This window comes from Ornithodoros turicata, chromosome 2, assembly GCF_037126465.1.
Source record: "Ornithodoros turicata isolate Travis chromosome 2, ASM3712646v1, whole genome shotgun sequence".
NCBI classification, from domain to species: domain Eukaryota; kingdom Metazoa; phylum Arthropoda; class Arachnida; order Ixodida; family Argasidae; genus Ornithodoros; species Ornithodoros turicata.
This window is the reverse complement of record NC_088202.1, coordinates 66,148,046-66,166,090: the sequence shown is the minus strand read 5'-3', so window position 1 is coordinate 66,166,090 and position 18,045 is coordinate 66,148,046. Positions and strand designations below refer to the sequence as shown.

At 45.9% G+C, this 18,045-nt stretch overlaps 1 protein-coding gene and 1 long non-coding RNA gene across 3 annotated transcripts in view; one reads left to right on the top strand and one right to left on the bottom strand.

The window, feature by feature from the left end:
- Window positions 1–18,045, top strand: part of LOC135385521 (uncharacterized) — a 310,261-nt gene that overhangs the window by 268,098 nt on the left and 24,118 nt on the right. The window lies entirely within an intron of this gene.
- Window positions 1–18,045, bottom strand: part of LOC135385520 (signal peptide peptidase-like 2A) — a 50,095-nt gene that overhangs the window by 8,813 nt on the left and 23,237 nt on the right. Inside the window, exons 10-12 of one of the 2 annotated variants that reach the window (XM_064614875.1) lie at window positions 15,363–15,558; window positions 7,969–8,043; window positions 839–995 (exon numbers count right to left, since the gene is read on the bottom strand). In XM_064614875.1, the coding sequence (XP_064470945.1) occupies window positions 839–995; window positions 7,969–8,043; window positions 15,363–15,558 (428 nt within the window). The remainder of the gene's footprint in view (window positions 1–838; window positions 996–7,968; window positions 8,044–15,362; window positions 15,559–18,045) is intronic. The other variant, XM_064614876.1, reaches the window with a different exon arrangement.

The window sequence follows — 18,045 nt, the reverse complement described above, 5'->3', positions numbered from 1 at the left end:
TTTTCTCGACCTTGCTGTCTCCCGAAGGAGAAAAATAATGAAAGGGAGTATCTTAGGTATAACTTAGCAAATGTGTACAAGTTACTATACCAAAAAGCATAAGATACCAAACACTGAGCTTCAAAAGTATTTCTAGGTTACTCCCATATGTATTTAAGATAGAGTGCCTTGAGTACAGTATTTAAGTCATGCACAAGTCTGAATGCGTGTAATCCCTCCATAATCATTCATCGCAAGAAGGGAGCTTGAAAGGCACTGCTTGTTAATCAACGTGACGTCGTCGTCAAGCAACTGCCAAGGGCTGCTATTCGTTGAGTGGCCGTAGTCATGAATACAAGCCAACAATAGTCATGTGGATAGCCACTCGTAGCCACAGGCTTTCCGTGTTTGAAACCGTCCGAATCGGTGAACCAGCAATTGGCTGAAGCGGGCAACAATGCGAATTTATATGTTCTCTCATTTGTCATGTCACATGTAAATGTCATGTATATATGAATGCTTGTAGTGAAAAGGAGTGATCCATCGATCAGCCCTTTAGACCTGGAAGCGTTGACTTGTCATGTTTTCTTGGAGGCTTCAGAGCAAATGCACACACCGCGATACGCAAGTGAGATATCTGTTAGTATAGATTCCTTGTGTGACCTCCCCTGGCTGAGGAGCCCCTTGAGGGTCTTCACTATTGCACTAGATCGTAACTGCTGTTTTCGAGTATCGTCCTTTTCTGTTGTGTACTCGTTTTTCCACGCTCGCAAAACATGTTGCTTCCAAGTATTTATCCCGCTGGGTACTTGTGTGACACCCAACATTTGTGTAACAGGTGACGTGTTAGGGATCTCACCAGGGACAAGAATATCACCAAAGCCCAGGAAGGAAGCTCCTCGCAGGCACACAGACAGAGCGCCTGTACTCATAAAAGGAATCTTCACTGTCACGGGGGGCTTCTCTTCTGGGTGACTCCCTCCCGAAGCCACCTGAACCATCACGCTGTCTCCCTTCTGCATGAAAAAGAAGCGTAAGGAACTACGAGTGACTACGTCGGCTCGTATAACTTATGTCATCCATATTGATAGCGAGGGGGAGACGAGAATGACAAGTAAAATAACGTCGATTCAACTCAGGTGTGGTAGAGGTGACACGTAGAGAAATGTGACAGTGCCTTGATTGTCGCGATTATTCATGTTGTTCCGCTGCCTAGAGTACATCGTTCGACCATACGACAGGCATCCTACCAATGACATAATGATCTAGAAGGAGGTGGCCAACTGAACTAATGTTACTTTTGAACGTCCACACAATGCAAACACTGTTCCAGTTCTTGAATTCCCAAGAAAAAGCTTGGCCCTCCAAAAAAAAAAAAGAAGAAGAAACGGGTAGCGGCGTCAATGACGTCATGGGAACGTGGACCCCGTGAGAGTTCCCCCGTGCACGATGGGGCGAGATCCGTACAGGAAGTTGTGGAAACAGCTTTCGTCGACAGCCACAAACTGTCGTGGGATCCGCTCTGAACGGCTGAAAGACATTTCCCTAGATGCTGCGTAGCGGGGGTGTTTTTGATCCGGCATGAGCAATGTTAGGAGCCATCTAGCAAGGACTTCGTAAATGGCAGGACACCGCGTCAGGATGTGCCGAGCTGTGCTTTTGGATACCAATGTTACCTGAGTGATGGTCCAGGTGCCGACTCGGCGAGTTACCATGACCCTATTGCGCACACGGTATAGATGTTTTCCCGTACACTCTAAATCCTATAACGAGCACGTGCCGGTTTAAAAAGTTCCCTTAGAAAGTGCAGCCGGTGCACAGCCTCCGTGACAGTCTGGAAACAACCGTAACAGTTTTCAAACTGGAAGCACAGCGCTCCCCATCGACAAACCTCAGCAGGTACAAAGCCGTCACTCACGTCGGCATGAGGGGGCTTTGTGCATATTGAATAATATGTGTGCCCGCTGAATAATATGTGTGCCTCGTGAGCTGTGTACCCGTGTGCTTGTGAATATTTCGTGTGCCCGCTGAATATGCGTGTCTTTGTTGGAGCGCATTACGTTGCTCCGCGGAGTGACTTGGCATCGTGTATGCTTCCGCAGTGCTTTCCCTGCTTGCACCTTTCACGCTTTCCCGCCCGTTATCCGCGTTGCAACCTTGCCGTTGACAAGGATGACAACGTGCTTTTGATTACGTTCAAGCAACAACAACAACATTATTTCAGGATAGTGGGTGGGGAGTTTCATCGCCGGGGACGATACTCTACCCCATTGCTGAATCTTGAAGCAAGGAATGAAGGAATGGGTACCGTTACAATGAGGATCGAAGTCCTGTGGCGTCCAAAAAGGCGAAGAGAGCCTTGAGGACAGAGCGTTGGTGAGCTGGATGCGGCCAGGGGCCAAGCAATTTGGTGAGGGAGAGGGGACGGGAGTAGAGCTCGTTAAGGGAGGCGGAGAGTACGGAGCGGGAAGGGTGGTAGTGTGGGCAATGGAGAAGAATGTGCTCGAGATCTTCAACAGCACCGCAGTGACTGCAGTGGGGAGAGTTAACTTGTCGCAAGCGGTAGCGCCACTGTGCTGTGAACAGTGATGGCCACTAACTACTTCTACAGTAGTTTAACTATAACTACTAACTACTTCGCGATGGAGTAGTTTAACTAGTAGTTCAACTACTTTTCAGGGGAGGTAGTTAAAACTACTTCTTTAACTACTGCAATGTATTTTAACTACATCTATAACTACTTAACGTTGTCGATTCACACCAATCACATTCTATAGTGTTCTTGGACACCTAAATATGGATCACAAGCAGTGATAAAAATGAAGATTTAGTACACATGCACGGCACAATTGCTCTGCACCTCCGTTCTCATCAAAGTAGTAGCTCAAGGTAAAAGTCGGAATCACAATCGTGCCGTAAAGCTTGCGGCAAAATCGGAAGTAGTTGGCGCCTGCAGTAACCTAACTACTCGAAATAGTAGTTTAACTAGTAGTTGTCACTACATTTCTGCAAGTAGTTGATAACTACTTTTTAAGTACAATCAGGTAGTTTAACTAGTAGTTTAACTACATGTAGTTAACTACTGGCCATCACTGGAAGGCCACGTCGGGGCGCATTCGATGAACTAATGCGGCGTCTTGACGAGAGATGTGTGCTGGCATGCGGAAAGCGAGCGCTGGGTCAACTCTGCCCAGCATGGCGGGGGGTAGTATGTCGGCGGTCCGTTGGCGGGTAGCCAGAGGGGTCACAAGGCTTCGAAGTATGGACCGCCGATCGCCTCTCAGCAGTGCAATACGCGTCCGTGTCCGAGACGAGGGAGCTGCTTCGGCGGCGCTGTCCGCCAGTTCATTGCCTTCGACACCGCAATGGACGGGAACCCATTGGAGAGCGAGCCAATGTCCTGCTTCGTAGACAAGTTTGTAAGCGGTTAACACATCCATAACCAACGGGGCGAAGGAGCCTCGAATGCCAGAATTTGCAATTGCTTGCAGCGCATATGCTGAGTCATTAAAGACCACCCAATTGCGGGGTGGGAATGGAACGATGTGCTGCAAAAAGAAAAGTATGGCGTAGAGTTCCGCAGCTGTTGATGACGTACAATGCCAAAGGCGACGTCCTTGAACTATGCCTTCGGCCGGGATGACAGTGTTTGCTTAGAGGGGCACTAAAATGCAAAATCAACTTGCTCTCAAATGAAAGTCCGTGTTTGAATTCGTACAATTCAAACAAACTTCACACAACGCTACCGTTTAGAAGCAAAACGCAATGAAAACAGAGCCATCTTTCGCGGCAACGAATGGTATCCCCAGGAGGCAAAGGTTGGCGGCATTCAATGAGACAGCAGGAGAAGCGCGCGCATAGCTATCGTGGGCGATTTCGAGCTGGTCCGATCGTAGTGTTCTGTATATGCGCGGCATGATGCGCAGTGCTGCATTTTTCAATACCAATTCACTGACTTGTAGCCCACAACAGTTCTCGCGAATGTTCCACTGATAACGTTTATCTTCATGTCCTTCGGACAGCGACGCCAGTCCGCTTCGCAACGCGCACTATGTTTTTCGCCGGCACTGCTCCATGGCGTGGCACGCGTCTGCACGCGCAGTATGGACTAAAAACACTGATGCACGAGCTGAAACGACATTCACTACTTAGCGTCGAAGAAAGAAAGACTCCGGTAAGTAGTATTCAGTCCTGTCGTAGGAAATCCCTGTCCACTCATTAACCTGGACCCTGCCCTGAGTCCTGCGCGTATTTTTTCCCGCGCGGCGCGTGTGTGGAGGGTTATCCGCGCGCTTATAACATGCATAGACATGCAAAGAAGGTCATACACAAAAAGTACAAGTTGAAATATATTTATTAAAAGAGCATTAAAGTGGTACCTGACATGGCCAAAAACTGCTGTCATCTTGTAAAGCAGTATATGAAAAGCATTCTCACAAAATATTTCTGTCCAAAGTTGTTCCACCACGACGCAACTAATTTGGAAAATCGCTGCCGCGGTGACAAGTCGGAGCGCTCAAACTGCAGACCACACCCACTCTACGGTGACGTTGGTGGTAGAGAGCCCCTCATTCGTTCGCAGGAAAAAACGTCTGCTACGAACATTGCGAGCTGTTTCTTGTTGATTTCTATTCATTATATGATTTATATCACGTTTTCTATTAAAGAAAACAAAGCATATATGCAGCCTGAGAAAATAAGATTACGGTCGCAAGAGTAATATATCCGTGGCTTCTGTGCAATCTCAGAATTAACAATAGCAGAAAGCAAGCGATGGCGGCGGTATTGTGGCGCCACCTGTTACCCACTGAACCATCTGCGCGGTGAAAACTGTCGGACAGGCTGCACACTGTCGAGAAGCACAGGATTTTCGCTTTACAAGCGCAGTTAATTTCAGGCTGCACCACTCGTTCTTCCCGTGGAGTCTGCGGTCCCAAAAAATATTGGTTGTGTCGTGGACAGCCTTCAAACCCTCCATTTTGGACATCACGTAGCCGGAGAACGCATGGCGTCTCCGAAGCGGTAGCAGACGTTCCGGCCTGCGCGATGTTGCTCACCTCGATCATGTGATCCCAGGTCCAATGAGGAGCGTCCTCACCACTGGCGTCACATAGTGACGTGTGTGGTGGCGCTCATCGCGCGCCTATCGTGAAGGCGAGGGAGGCCGTCCAAGATAGCGCAAAACGGTAAATAAGGCAAGACAACTGATTCCGGCGGGATAAGTCAAAGCGTTATCGACACACTGTCATCAACTTTTACAATTGCATTCGGGTTGAGTGCCTGCGAGATAATACGAAGTCTCCTCCTCTGTTGTTTCGATTAAGAATAACTTCTTTGATTGAATGTGGTGTTATAGATTTTATTTCCTCTTGTGTTCGTGTCGTTCGTGTCCCAAGGTCTTCCGGGCTCTCTGCTGTTCACAATTAATTACATACATCTATCAGAACTTGTAATTAAAGCTCCACTATGGTGGTCACGTATAGGAATATTAGACTTTTTATAATAAAACTTGTAATTTTGATTGTAATCGTATTGATTTTAGAACATCTTCTTTGATTAAATGTAGTGTTATAGATTTTATTTCCTCTTGTGTTCGTGTCGTTCTTGTCGTTCATGTCCCATGGTCTTCCATGAATTCAAGTATGGTTGTTGATATTAAAATGTATATTTTTCAGATTATCCGGTGTGGCCTCAGTACTGGATGTATTATTGAAAATAGAATATGATATTAAATGAGATTCTCTTTCAGATTATTGGAGCCCACCCAGGAGGAGTGTATGTATTATTGAAAGTAGAATATGATATTAAATTAGATTCTCTTTCGGATTATTGTTGCTATAATGGGAGTATTATTGTTGATAATAAAATGTATCTTTTTCAAATTATCCAGTGTGGCCGCAGTATTGTATGTATTATTGAATGCGAATGTAGTTTCATATAATAATAAGTTATCTTTCAGGTCGTTGGTGCGGGGCTCCCTAAGTGAACAATTGGTAAGCAATGTGATGAATGTTGATAGTATGTTTTCTTTCAGAATCGGATGACTTGAAATATAATAGCGAATAAATTATTTATATTCTTTACATGTACTGTCTTGTGTTTTTATTTCTTCTGTTACAGGTCGTGAAGGTTTTTCGGCTGGGTTTTTCTTCTTCATCTGATCGTCAGCACTATTGGCATTACAAGAGGCACAATTCCCAACACTATTGACTTTAATAAATATATTTCAACTTGATTGGCATTAAAATTGGCATTAATAAATATATTTCAACTTGTACGTTTTGTGTATATGACCCTTCTTTTCATGTCTATGCATGTTATAAGCTCGCGGATAACCCTCCGCACACGCGCAAGACTCAGGGCAGGGTCCAGGGGTCCACGTTCCTGAGTGGACAGGGATCTCCTACGATAGGACTGAATACTACTCCGGTATAATTTCGAATGTAGCTCCGTGACGGAATCGAAGTTTTGAATTACGATAACAAGTACGAAAGTAACATAGCGTGTAGCGTAACTTGAAGTGAACTTGTTTTTGCGTTTTAGTGCCCCTTTAAGTACAAGAGAGGTAGGTCAACGTAACTGTGACGCATCGTACAACGCCAACGTCTTGCTTGTATTTAACCATTGAAGTATGCTCTATTGCAGGCGTTAGTTGGCGCATTGCAAATTGCAGCAGGAGAGGATCCGCTACATGAGTGAAGCGACGGTGTACAGGCTAATTGTATTCTTTCATTCCATATCACCGTGGGGCTGTATCGATTGCAAGGATATGAGTTACAAAATGGTGCACTGTACCAGATTTGACGTTCGAAGACTGTCAGTCTTATATAAACTTCGGCTTTTTGCAGATCTCTCTCAGCGGTCACACATGTGGGTGCAAAATTGCAACTGCTTCTCACATCGAAGCGTGTCTGGTGCCATTTCCTGCGTGCCGACAATCGTTCGTCGGCCATTTTGTTTGAGGAACCGTCGTTTTTGTCACTAAGGGTTGTCTTGATGGAACTTTGCGGTGATTACCTTTTCGAAGTTTCGGGGACTGCGTGTTCTTTGTTTCGAGGACTGCAAGGTGCATCGGATGAGTTGTGCGTGCGTGCAACGTGTGCTCCATATGTGTGCGTCCCAGTTAAATGAACCGTGTATGCTTTCCATTCGATAAACGATGATGTACTGGATGTCAATTTAAAGATATGTACGTGCCAATAAAATTTAGTGTTACATGTTATGTCCTTGGTGCGTTTGCTTTTTATTTTTTTAATTTTTTTACGAACCACGGATGCCATCTTTCTGGGTGGAAACCCGACATGCACAATGTGACTCGTGCATTAGGGGGTACAAGTAACCCTTCAAAACGGCCGGTACACAGTGGCTCCTGGCGTCAGCAAGGAGGCCGTATACCAGTTGCTTCAGGGGGCACTGGGAACCTACAGCTTTCGCAGGCACCGTGGGCCTCTTGAAGTCATCCGGTACATAGTTTTAAAAAAATGTGCCGGTTGATCAGATGACACGCATCCGTCACTGGGTGTAGAGAGTAGGGTCACTTCCGAAGGTCTGTCGAGAAGTGTACAGTTTTCGAGGCTGTTCCGTCCTCGCTTCCGCGGCCCACTTCTTCACCGTGGTGTGGGATGGGGCATACTCCCGCAACGTCGCCACAATGTCGTATTGGATGCCTACCGGAGTTAGGCCCTTCTCCGAGATAAATATTCGACGACAGCACGTGCCTTCACTTTCTCTAATTTAACTCAACCGCACAGGTCACCATCTGCAAGTGGCCGCTACAGGAAGACCGTGTAGCGAGCATGCGCCATTTCCGGTGGTACCGATATTGAAAGGCATCTATGTCAGATAGTTTCTTGTCTGTGCGCGCACTCCTTCTGTAACAGGCCGGGAACTTGGTGGACGCTGCTCGTATGTTCCCAGAGCCTATTTTGTGACCAAAGTGTAGCTAGAGCGTAGCGTGACTAAAGATAGCAGTTTCAATTCTCTGCTTACCTTAGTTAGGTAAGGTGTAATAAAGACGAAGAAAAAGTCATAGCAGAAGAGCAACACATAGAAGGCTGTGATAACCTGGAATGAAGCGCAAATTATCAATACGTCTAGCAATCGAGTTATGACGGATTCGTGCGGTAAAAATGTGGCAACACGGCCTAGCTCTCGATAATTGCTGTCACCTGGAGGTCAATTACATGTCACGTGCCAGTTGTCACCTGAACATTGATGCCGAGAAGCTGGTGGTTTTAGTCACTTGGACCACGCTAGGGGCATCACGGTAGCTCGTGTTCCGGTTCCAGTCCGCTAACCCACGTTAACTTCGACGTGCTGGCCTTCGCAGTCTAGATTACCATTATACGAGTTGGGCTACCCGCTGCTCGCATCGAGGCAACACCTCCTGGACACTCTACGAGGTGTTGATCGAGGCCGGGCGAAAAAAAAAAAGCGCTAGCTGGCGAACTCCTGGCGCTATAGGAAAGCGCTACGAGAACATGCACGATTGTCACGTTTTGACCAAGAGAACGCGATTGCTCAGAATCCGCCGAAGAAGCTACCAGGAAATAACCTCGCGAATTCGCCATTAGAAGCTCTAGGCGAATAACCAATGATCGCGGACTGTGCTAGGGAAAAACTCGTGGCTTTCGGCAATTTCATTCGAAGTTATCGGTAACACCCTGCGTTAGAGTTCCACATTAACATGCCTGTGACAAAGAATGAGCAGACAAGCTGCACAGCCTCTTCGATATTTTGCTTTTCGGACCCAGCAGTGACGCCTTGGATGTCCTACACGGTCATTTCATCATGACAGCCTGTCTCCCGACGTATTTTCCAGATTACGGCAGGCCTTCTCCTTGAGCAAGTGAAGTGGTTTACGGAATCACGCCATTACATGTTTCAAGGGGTGTCCAGCCTTCAGGCAGCTCAGTGCACAATCGATATGAATGCACTGGATTTCGTCTCACGGTTGCGATATTCCCGGATGCAAGAAGGACCCATGATACAGTCAGTTACTCTCTTGACACGCATTGTATAGACCGTAGGTCTACAATCCGTGGGTAGGATCCAATGAGTAGGATTGTAGGTCAGTTTTTACGCGCACCAGGCAAACACACTCTTCCAGCTGAGTTCCATTTTGCGTTTCAAAAGTGCGTCATTCACAAACTACCACCCCAGCTGTTCCGGTATGCTACAGGCGCCATGGGGCATGACAGCCGCTAAGAAACGGGATCCTGGCGGCGCTTTGCTCATGGGCCTGTCCTCAACTTGATGTCCTGAAGAATATGTCCTCTACCGTCATTACCGTCTTCTACCTTATGAGAGAAGCAGGAAAGTGCACCCCACCGTGCACCGCGCCGCCTCATAGCATGTACATGAGCCCTTTCTCGGTACCTCGTTTGGGCCTTTACATCTGGGTCTTCCTATTACTCGGCAGCGCTATCAGGACACAACAAGACGAACATTCACCGAACAAAGCCCCAGGCTGTTTTTGGCGATCCCTTAATCTCTCTTCACGCAACTTTAACCCCTCTCCCCCCGCATAAACCCTCGTTTCCTTTCAAACAAACTACCGACGCCACACTAACACACGTGCACCCAATTCAATCTCTGAATCTGCCTGAATGGTAAGACAGGAACGAACTTTAGGAAAACGTTAAAGTTTCACAGTAACCCCTCCGAAAACCTGATTCCTTTGGAATGGGTGACATCACGTTGCTGATATCTGATTGACTGACAGCGATACGGAATCCGAATCGGAGGGCGCTTATGATTTTTTACAGCTCCCTAGCTTCTTGGCGGCCTAGCGAAAGAGACACGATGCTAGTTCTCGCTCCCGTCCTTTCCAATGCTGCTACTTCGCCTAGCCATGGATGCAGATCAGTCAGGTAACAGTCGTCCTTAATTGACAACAGCCATAGAAGCTACCACAACCGTCGGTGCCATCGAGGTTTATACCTCTGCGTTAACTTGTGTTTGCACCTCGTCGTTGCGCGTCTTCCTCACAACAGATCGACAAATCGCGTACGTCGAGCCTTTGGATCCTCCGTACTCTAGACCCTACAAGGTGCAACAGCGCAATCCCAAGACCTTCCTCATGGACATTAGCTTCCCCCTCCAGTCGGACACCATCGATCGCCTCATTTTCGACAAACGTCGCGTCGTCAAGCTGCACCCGACCGGTTACCTCCGTCTCGTCGTCCTTCCATGCCAGTGGCCAATTCCGAAGTCCGTCAGGTGGGCCCACAACCTTGTCACATTCCCGTCGGCACCGCTATGGTGGGCTAGAAAGACTGGTGTGCTTACCGCCATATTCAATACATGGAATGCGCGATGCCCCTGTTTTGAAGCCAAGCTCCTGAGCTCCGGCGCTATGCGCTCGCTGCGAACCAAGCGGGTTCTCGTTGAACTAGTCCAACATGTGCCGTGTGTGACGGTGTATGTGTGCTTGACTATTTTTATAGTGAATATATTTGGACCAGCACTACGTTGGTTTGCAGCACTGACTGTTTACTAGCATCCGCAGTTCTTTGTAACTAAACCACGTGACATTTGCTACCGTCACGTCTGCCTAGCCGACGATCCCTGCAAGCGAAAGATATCGGAATGTTGCGAAGCACGTGACCGCATGTCTTATCTTCGTTGGATGATGACAGACGGGTCGAAAAACAAAATAAAGAGCGGCTACTGCGTTCGAGAGCTCGCCTCCTTGATGGTTTCTTTCTCTTCACTCTTTCTTTTCAGCCTAGATTATCGAGTTGCTGTGTACAGGAAGCTGGGAACACTTTGTCACATAGGCCGATGGTAGATTGTTCAACTAAATTGTCATTTAGCTAAACTATGGCGCTTTCTATACAGTGTACCTCGCCGCACATTTTAGTTGTTATGTAATTCCTTTGCTCCCTATGTAACTATAAAGGAACATGGTATCGGCCATAAAAAACGAAATTGTAGCACCGCTGTAGTATTCTCTCTACACGCACGGTTTTATTGTTGACCAGTAGAACGACCGAGTCATATATATATATATATATATATATATATAGCGCGAAAGATATATTCCTTATTTCCTTGCTCCTTCTTCCTTGCTCCTTATTTTGTTGCAGATATACATGTGTATATATATAGAGAGAGAGAGAAGAAAAAATGCCACACCTGTATTATTAACCGCAAATGCTTGAATGGAATTGATGTTATACAAAGGGTTCCTAGAACATCATGTTAAACTCATTTTATCCACTGATTGAGCGGCCTAAGAGCGCTGCTAGCGTGACATTATACAATAACAACGAATACACTGATGATAATAAATGGGGAAATTCGCCACCTGGGTTTGTGGCCCACAACCGACAGCCTTAATGCCGTCATTATAGATTATAAGGATTCAAGTTGAAAAGCGTAATATACATGTGCCCTATGACTTGCGAAGTGCCCGCTTAGTGTGCCCTCCCCGCCATATCACTTGTGTCATACTACCCTCACTCGTTCTGAGACCTTTGTCTTACATTTTGAATTGATCCGTTCACCGTTTGTGCATCTGCATTTTCGTCGCTTGTAGGCGTCCTGGGGTGGTCCCGACTCTGTCGCGACTCATATCGCCATCTTTTTCTGTTACCTCATCACCGCCATCATCAGGTTATATTAAAAAGGGTGTAACATAGTTACAAATGAAACCTATTGACATTGAACACGGTTAAGGATATAATGTCATGATTGTTCAGTATATGGTCCCATGTAGAAGTGTAAATTAGGAAACCCCAACCGGAGTTTGAGACCTCATAAATGAAAATGCACTACTTGATATTGCCTTTTGCTATGAGGTATACTAGAAGTCAAGAGTCTTCTGCTTCAATACGTTATCTGTTCCTGGTGCTTAACACCCTTCACTGGAAATGGGACTGCCAATTACTTGGTTGACATTCAGATCACAAGGTGGTTCTTGAGATGCACCATATAAAATTTAAGCATGACAGACCTGAAATCCAGATATTCCACGATATTCCTTGGGCAGATCCTTGTACAAATTTTAACTGGATCTGTAGCATCTCGAGAAATGTTAAAATGGCCTGAAATTTTTTCAAGGCCACTGTACACATGTCCACAAGAAAGTTCGTGTCCAAGAAGCCTTACAGGGGGAGGGTGGCAATATGTTTATTAAGAAAAAAAAAGAAGGAAAGGCTAGCCAGGCAAAGAGCCGACTTGCTATTCAAAAAAAAAAAGGAAAAAACGAAAAAGAGAAGGAAGGAAAGATAAAGGAAAAAACGGGGAAAACGAAAAAGACAAGGTTTACACTCAAAGACCATGGCTTACACGCGAAGTTTAGCATCTTAAACGTCGCATAAACAAAATTAGACGGCGATGGAAACTAACCCTGGTTTCAGGTTTGACGAAGGCACTGAAGGAGGAAATGAGGAAATTAAGTGAGACTAAAAAGAAATATTATAGCTACGTCTTTGTTGCGTACTCCCAGCAAATTTGGCATATGACTACTCAAAGTATCGAGCAAAAGAGGAACAAAATGACGCACAGCAGAGAACAGATTATATAGAAGATGAGGGAAACTCCTAATAGATCTGTCACCGTTGTCGCACAACTTAAACTCCCGAATTATTATTATTAGTATGACATTACTTTAAAGCAGCACTTGTATCTCTATTTCTTATTACGCCACTGTGGGAGGTAAATGTGAAGAAGTCTTCTGCGGGTAGATTGGCAAAGGAAACAAGTGGATATGCTAGTCCAAAAAGTCTCGGGACTGATTACTTCAGGACGCGATATTGTGGTCTTCTGGGCAAGACAATATTCCGAATGATTTTCTTAGAAGGTACGCCGAGTAAGCTGCGCAATTCCTCAAAATTCTTTCCAGATATCGCTGGACGAAGGGACGCCCGAACGAATGGAAATGCGCTCGTATAAAACCGATACGTAAGGCAGGAGTCCCGACTTTGGTTTCGAATTTTCTCTTCTTTCCAGCTTTTGTGAATTGCTAAAGCACATCTTTTCCAAACAATTAACATCATGATCAAGTAACAGCATTCCTTGCAGCATATCTTTCGTGGGGGCTACTCCGCTGTCATGGCCCTGTTTGATTTCATCCACGACTTTGCATTGCTTTATATAATAACCTACAAGTTGAAATATTGGTTTTGCATCTCTCCAAGACATTTGACCGTGTACGTACCCTATAGAAAGCTGACACGTAATACCAAGATCATGGATTGGCTTCGGGACTGATTCCCTGTCTGATCGAACCCCATACACCTGGGGTATACGACAGGAGCCAGTCTTGAGACTTTTGCTGTTTCTTGTCTATATGCACGATATGTTAAGTAACATTAATTTTAAAGCATGTTTATTCGCTGATGACTGCGTAACATATCGCGCGATATATTCCGAAAAACATAGGGATGTCTGAACGTGCGTCCTCAATATGCCGATCGTTCCCTCTCTCTCTTTTTCTTTCTTTTTTTTCTGTGTGCTTTGCTTATGGCTCACCTTGCTCGCCTTATATTACGCACATTTGCAAAGCAGTTTAGAACACATTAACGAGTGGTGTTACAAATTGCAAATCAATTTGAACACCGACAAAACTGTGTCTATGCTGTTATATGTAGAACAAAGGCTTTGCCAACATCACAGAATACTTGCAAGGGATCGAGCTTAGTACAAATATCTTGGGGTCGCCGTCCCGTCCGACTTCAGATGGAATTTTCACGTGCGCTTAATAGGCATCACAGTCAAGAGAAAGCCTCTTCTATCTCAGAAGAACACTTCATTATGCTACTGCTTAGGTCAGACTACCGGTATAGAACACTCGTGTTACCGATCGTCACGTTCGCGAAGGTAACTTGGAACCCCTTTGCTGCGTCTCTTTTGCGGGTTTCTTTCGAATTGTCGCCACTATACGAGTGTATTATGTAAAAAAAATATATAATTAATGTACGTTCCCTAATCCTTCCCAGGTTCCTTCTGGGACCAGTATTCCGAAATAAATGTATAAATCGTTATATTTTCGTGTCGTCCCCTGTGTCTTCCGGATTCTTTCCCTCTACTGACTGCTCATATGCAGACTGTAATCGGCAATTCTATCGCTCCGTTGGTTAGCTGCAGTTAACGTATATCTCACGCTTATAACCCACCACCGACTTAAACATTTCTATCACAATCCCCCGTCACCGCGGACCTCGCAACCTGGAAGGTAAAGGCCGCTCAGATGAAGGGAACGATGAGCACATATCACGAATATCACTACCCAAAGGCAGAACCGGCTGCTCGAACACGTCTTTATCGTTATCAAAGTACACGTGTCCCAGACACGAGGGCTGATAGGGACGCGCCGACGAATGTCAGCACTGATATCTGGGTGCGCCATTCGTTTGCTCCTGCAGGTGACACTCAAGGGGCATTTTGCATGCAGAGCAAAGAAAAGGCACGCTCATGGGTTAACGGCAGGTGTGTAATCACGTGACGAGTAGCACTGAAATGAGCCGCGAGAGGCGATTAGATCGCATAGCGCCGAGATACGCTTGGCGCCATCTCTCGGCAGGAACATCGGCGGGTACATATGACAACCGCCGAAGGGCTCACCAGTCCTTCTAGCCCACCATAGCACCGCCTTCTTCGTTACCTCCGGTCACGCAGGAGGGAGCACCTGTGGCGCCTCCGACGAAGACGTCGTTATTGCGCACGAAAAGGCACTGGCAATTTTGGATGCGCGGAGCGCGAAAAATAACCTGCTCCCAGCTGGCCCGACAGGCTGCCTCATTTGGAGCCGAACATTGAAAAGCAGCCCGAACATCTGGAAAGCCTCCGATAGCTGCACCTGTCTCCAAAATTTTGCTCCAATTTGTGTCTTGTTGAGCTTGCGCTACAGTCATATATGCTTCACATGAACGGCTATGGTCACATTTTACAACCCCTTTCTCTTATTGCCCTACTGTTGGTATACCTCCCATCTTAACTTTGTAACTTTTACTACAGTGAACAGTACGTTGTAGACGACGTCCAAAGAACGCGAGACACTATATCTTCGTATTAGTCTGGACGCTTAGCAGCGCTGGAAAAGATAGTAGCTTCTTCCCGCCTAAGAAGTGGGAAAGCTTGACAGTTTGTTGTTCTGCAAACTTGTTCATGTGGTATCAAATAGCGTGTACACAAAGAATTTTCACCGATACAGATCGAGAGCCGCTCCTGTCCTGCTTGCTTTGTCCAACTTTTTCAGGGTCCTGTTGCCTACTTTACCCATTGAATTCCTGTTATGACCAAAAACAGTCAGACTAGCTGTTCGTTTATAAGATATTTTCTCCATGGTGTTGCATGGCCTTCGATCCGATACCAAGATCGCAATGAAATTTACAATTGGGCGCCACTGACCTAAAAAAATGCCTATTCTACTTCACCTTAAGGTTGGGCATACGTAACAGCTTCATGATGTTGATGCAGAACATGGCGCCAAGAATGTTTTGCAATATCCATGCGTCGGGGTGATGCCGGTAAACAACCCAGAATCCAGGAACAAATAAGGCAACCGCGATCACAAACGCCTGTCGAACTTCTATTTCCTTGTAGAAGCAGCAGCAGAGTGACCTTGGAAGCCTGCGGTTACGAACCACGTCAGATTGGAACGCTATTAAGGACAATTTTCGGAAGCGATGTAAAAGCATGGTTACGCCAAAATAACATTTCGGAGAGTGGCGTAATTGTCACGTGCCCTATACACTCTCCTTTCATTGCCACATATATAACTCCCTTTTGGAGAGTACAATTACTCTCAAAAAGGGAGTCTCCTCACTCCCTCAAGGGAGTAGCATAACACCTCTCTCCCTGCCGGAGAGTAGTTACTCTCTGGCTCCCTTTTTGAGAGTAATTATACTCTCAAAAAGGGAGTTATATATGTGACAAAAAAAGGAGTTAAAGTACACCCTTTTTTTAAGAGTGTAGGGTGGTACTTTCCATGCTATATACCCTACATCGGTGAAGGGAAAACTGCATAGACGAGCGCAATGTATACCCAACCTGGGTTATCTGCTGATCAGTCGGATCAGTCGGACCACTATCGGCAGTTATCGCGATTTACGTGGCTATATGAAAGTTCGTCTCGTCGCCATAGGGGTGCCCTCCAATGTATTGCTCCATATACCAAATCGTGTTGGTTGCACACAGTTGATTCTGGACACGTCCTTGTCACACGTCACAGCAAACCATAATAGCACACGTGACCTTATAGGAGCAATAAAGTGGTCCGCAATATTTTTTTTAATTTTCCGTTCTTTTGGGTTGCGCCGTCAAAAATATTAATATCTGCAAAAGATTTATGGATGTATCTCAAACGTAGAGTGCGCTCTAATTTCAGTTGTGCCAAGCGCGCTCACCACCTGCAGGTGTTGCTGGCGTTTGGCTGATGACGTAGTTAGCGTTTGCGGATCAGGTGACTGACAGCGGAGAGCTGTCACCAAGAGGTGTGCACCAATGCTGCTTTTGTCGGTGGCAGCGGTTTTACTTTTGCACCTCAAGACATCGCATAGCAGAAATAAAACGTAAAGATCGTGTTGGTTGAAACTTACTTGGTTGTACTCAAACAAACGCGCTAGTCATGAAAATCCAGAAGACCACCTGCTTTTCCGTGGCGTGCTTTCTTTTCACACAGTTACTGAAACAGCCTCTATACAGCACACTCTCCGTATTGCTGGTGTAAACGGACTACTCATTCGTTCACCTTGCATGCAACCAAAACCAGAACGTATTCTAAAAAGTAACCTAAAAATCGGTGTAATGCACAGGTAAGTGATGCGCTGATTGGAAGAGGTTTAGAGCAGCTTTACAAAACGCAAAATGACATCTTGACAGGTGACGTTATACATTATTTCAACACATAACATCCAAAAGCAACCAACAGCCATCTAGAATTCGCATCATACCATACGCAGCCATGCACAATATTCCTGGGGCAAGCAAGACTAACACCTTTCCTGAATTTAACTTCATGCGAATCACTACTCAAGTAATGACATTGTTTAATCCGTACTAAACCTATTCTTTCGTGGCAGAGCACCTGTACTGAACAAATATTGCTGTCTTAAAGCTCAGCTACGCCGGTTTTCTAGTGGTACAGAATGGAACGGTACTCACACGACGTGTTCATTAGGGAACACTGATTATGTGTGCAAAATAGTTGTCCCAAACTCTTAGCGTTTTTCTTTTTTTTTTTTTGAAAAGGTGATTTTTTTTTCTTTGTCACTGACATTAGGTTTGGGAGTCCGCAAACCCTGTGTCGACGTCACACTTGAGGTCTGGGATGTTTCGCCTTGGCATGACATTTGGCATGGTTTCTTCCGCCGAGCCGTGCTGGGGCCGAGATGTCTGCTGCTGTGCAGATTGAGACTGAGGTAGTGATGTGACAGTTCGCCATTAGTGAGCAATTTCTGTGAACGTGAGCTTTGCTTCCTTCAGCTGCAAGGGATTTGCTAGGCCAGTACAGACTTCATGGTACGTTGCGTGTTCTGTGCTCTGTGCCGGAAATGCGTGAGTGTTTCGCTCCCGGCTGCAAGAACAAGTCAGCGTGCAGTTCTAATGTTTCAATCCACAAGTTTCCGAACGACGAAAGGAAAAGCTATTGGACTGCAAGAATCTGTTACAGCTCCGACCGGGTGCACCTTCGAAAGCAACGACTTGCTTCGTTCATTTCGCCCACGAATGTTACGGAACACGAAGCCGAAGATACCTCGACCAGGGTGCTGTGCCAACTTTATCTGCAGCTGGAGATTCCAGACGCAGGACAAGGCAGCAGACGGAGGTAAGTCGCGTAATATTAGCTTGACAAGTCAGTCAAGCGGTGCAAACGCATTCACGTATAGACAGAAAAGAAAACGCCGCTATGTGTCAGTTACATGCTTCATCCCTTGACTCTGTCGTGGAAAGAAAGTTATGTTCGGTTCCAGCGGGTGTATTTTATGTTTGATTTTCAGTACTGATTTGGATTGTACCTCATTCGTTAAATGATTTTGCAGGCATTCTGGCACCGCCGAAAAATTTGCACTCTACGTCCCAACCTTCACATTCTAAGTTTCAAGCTGAAGGGCACTG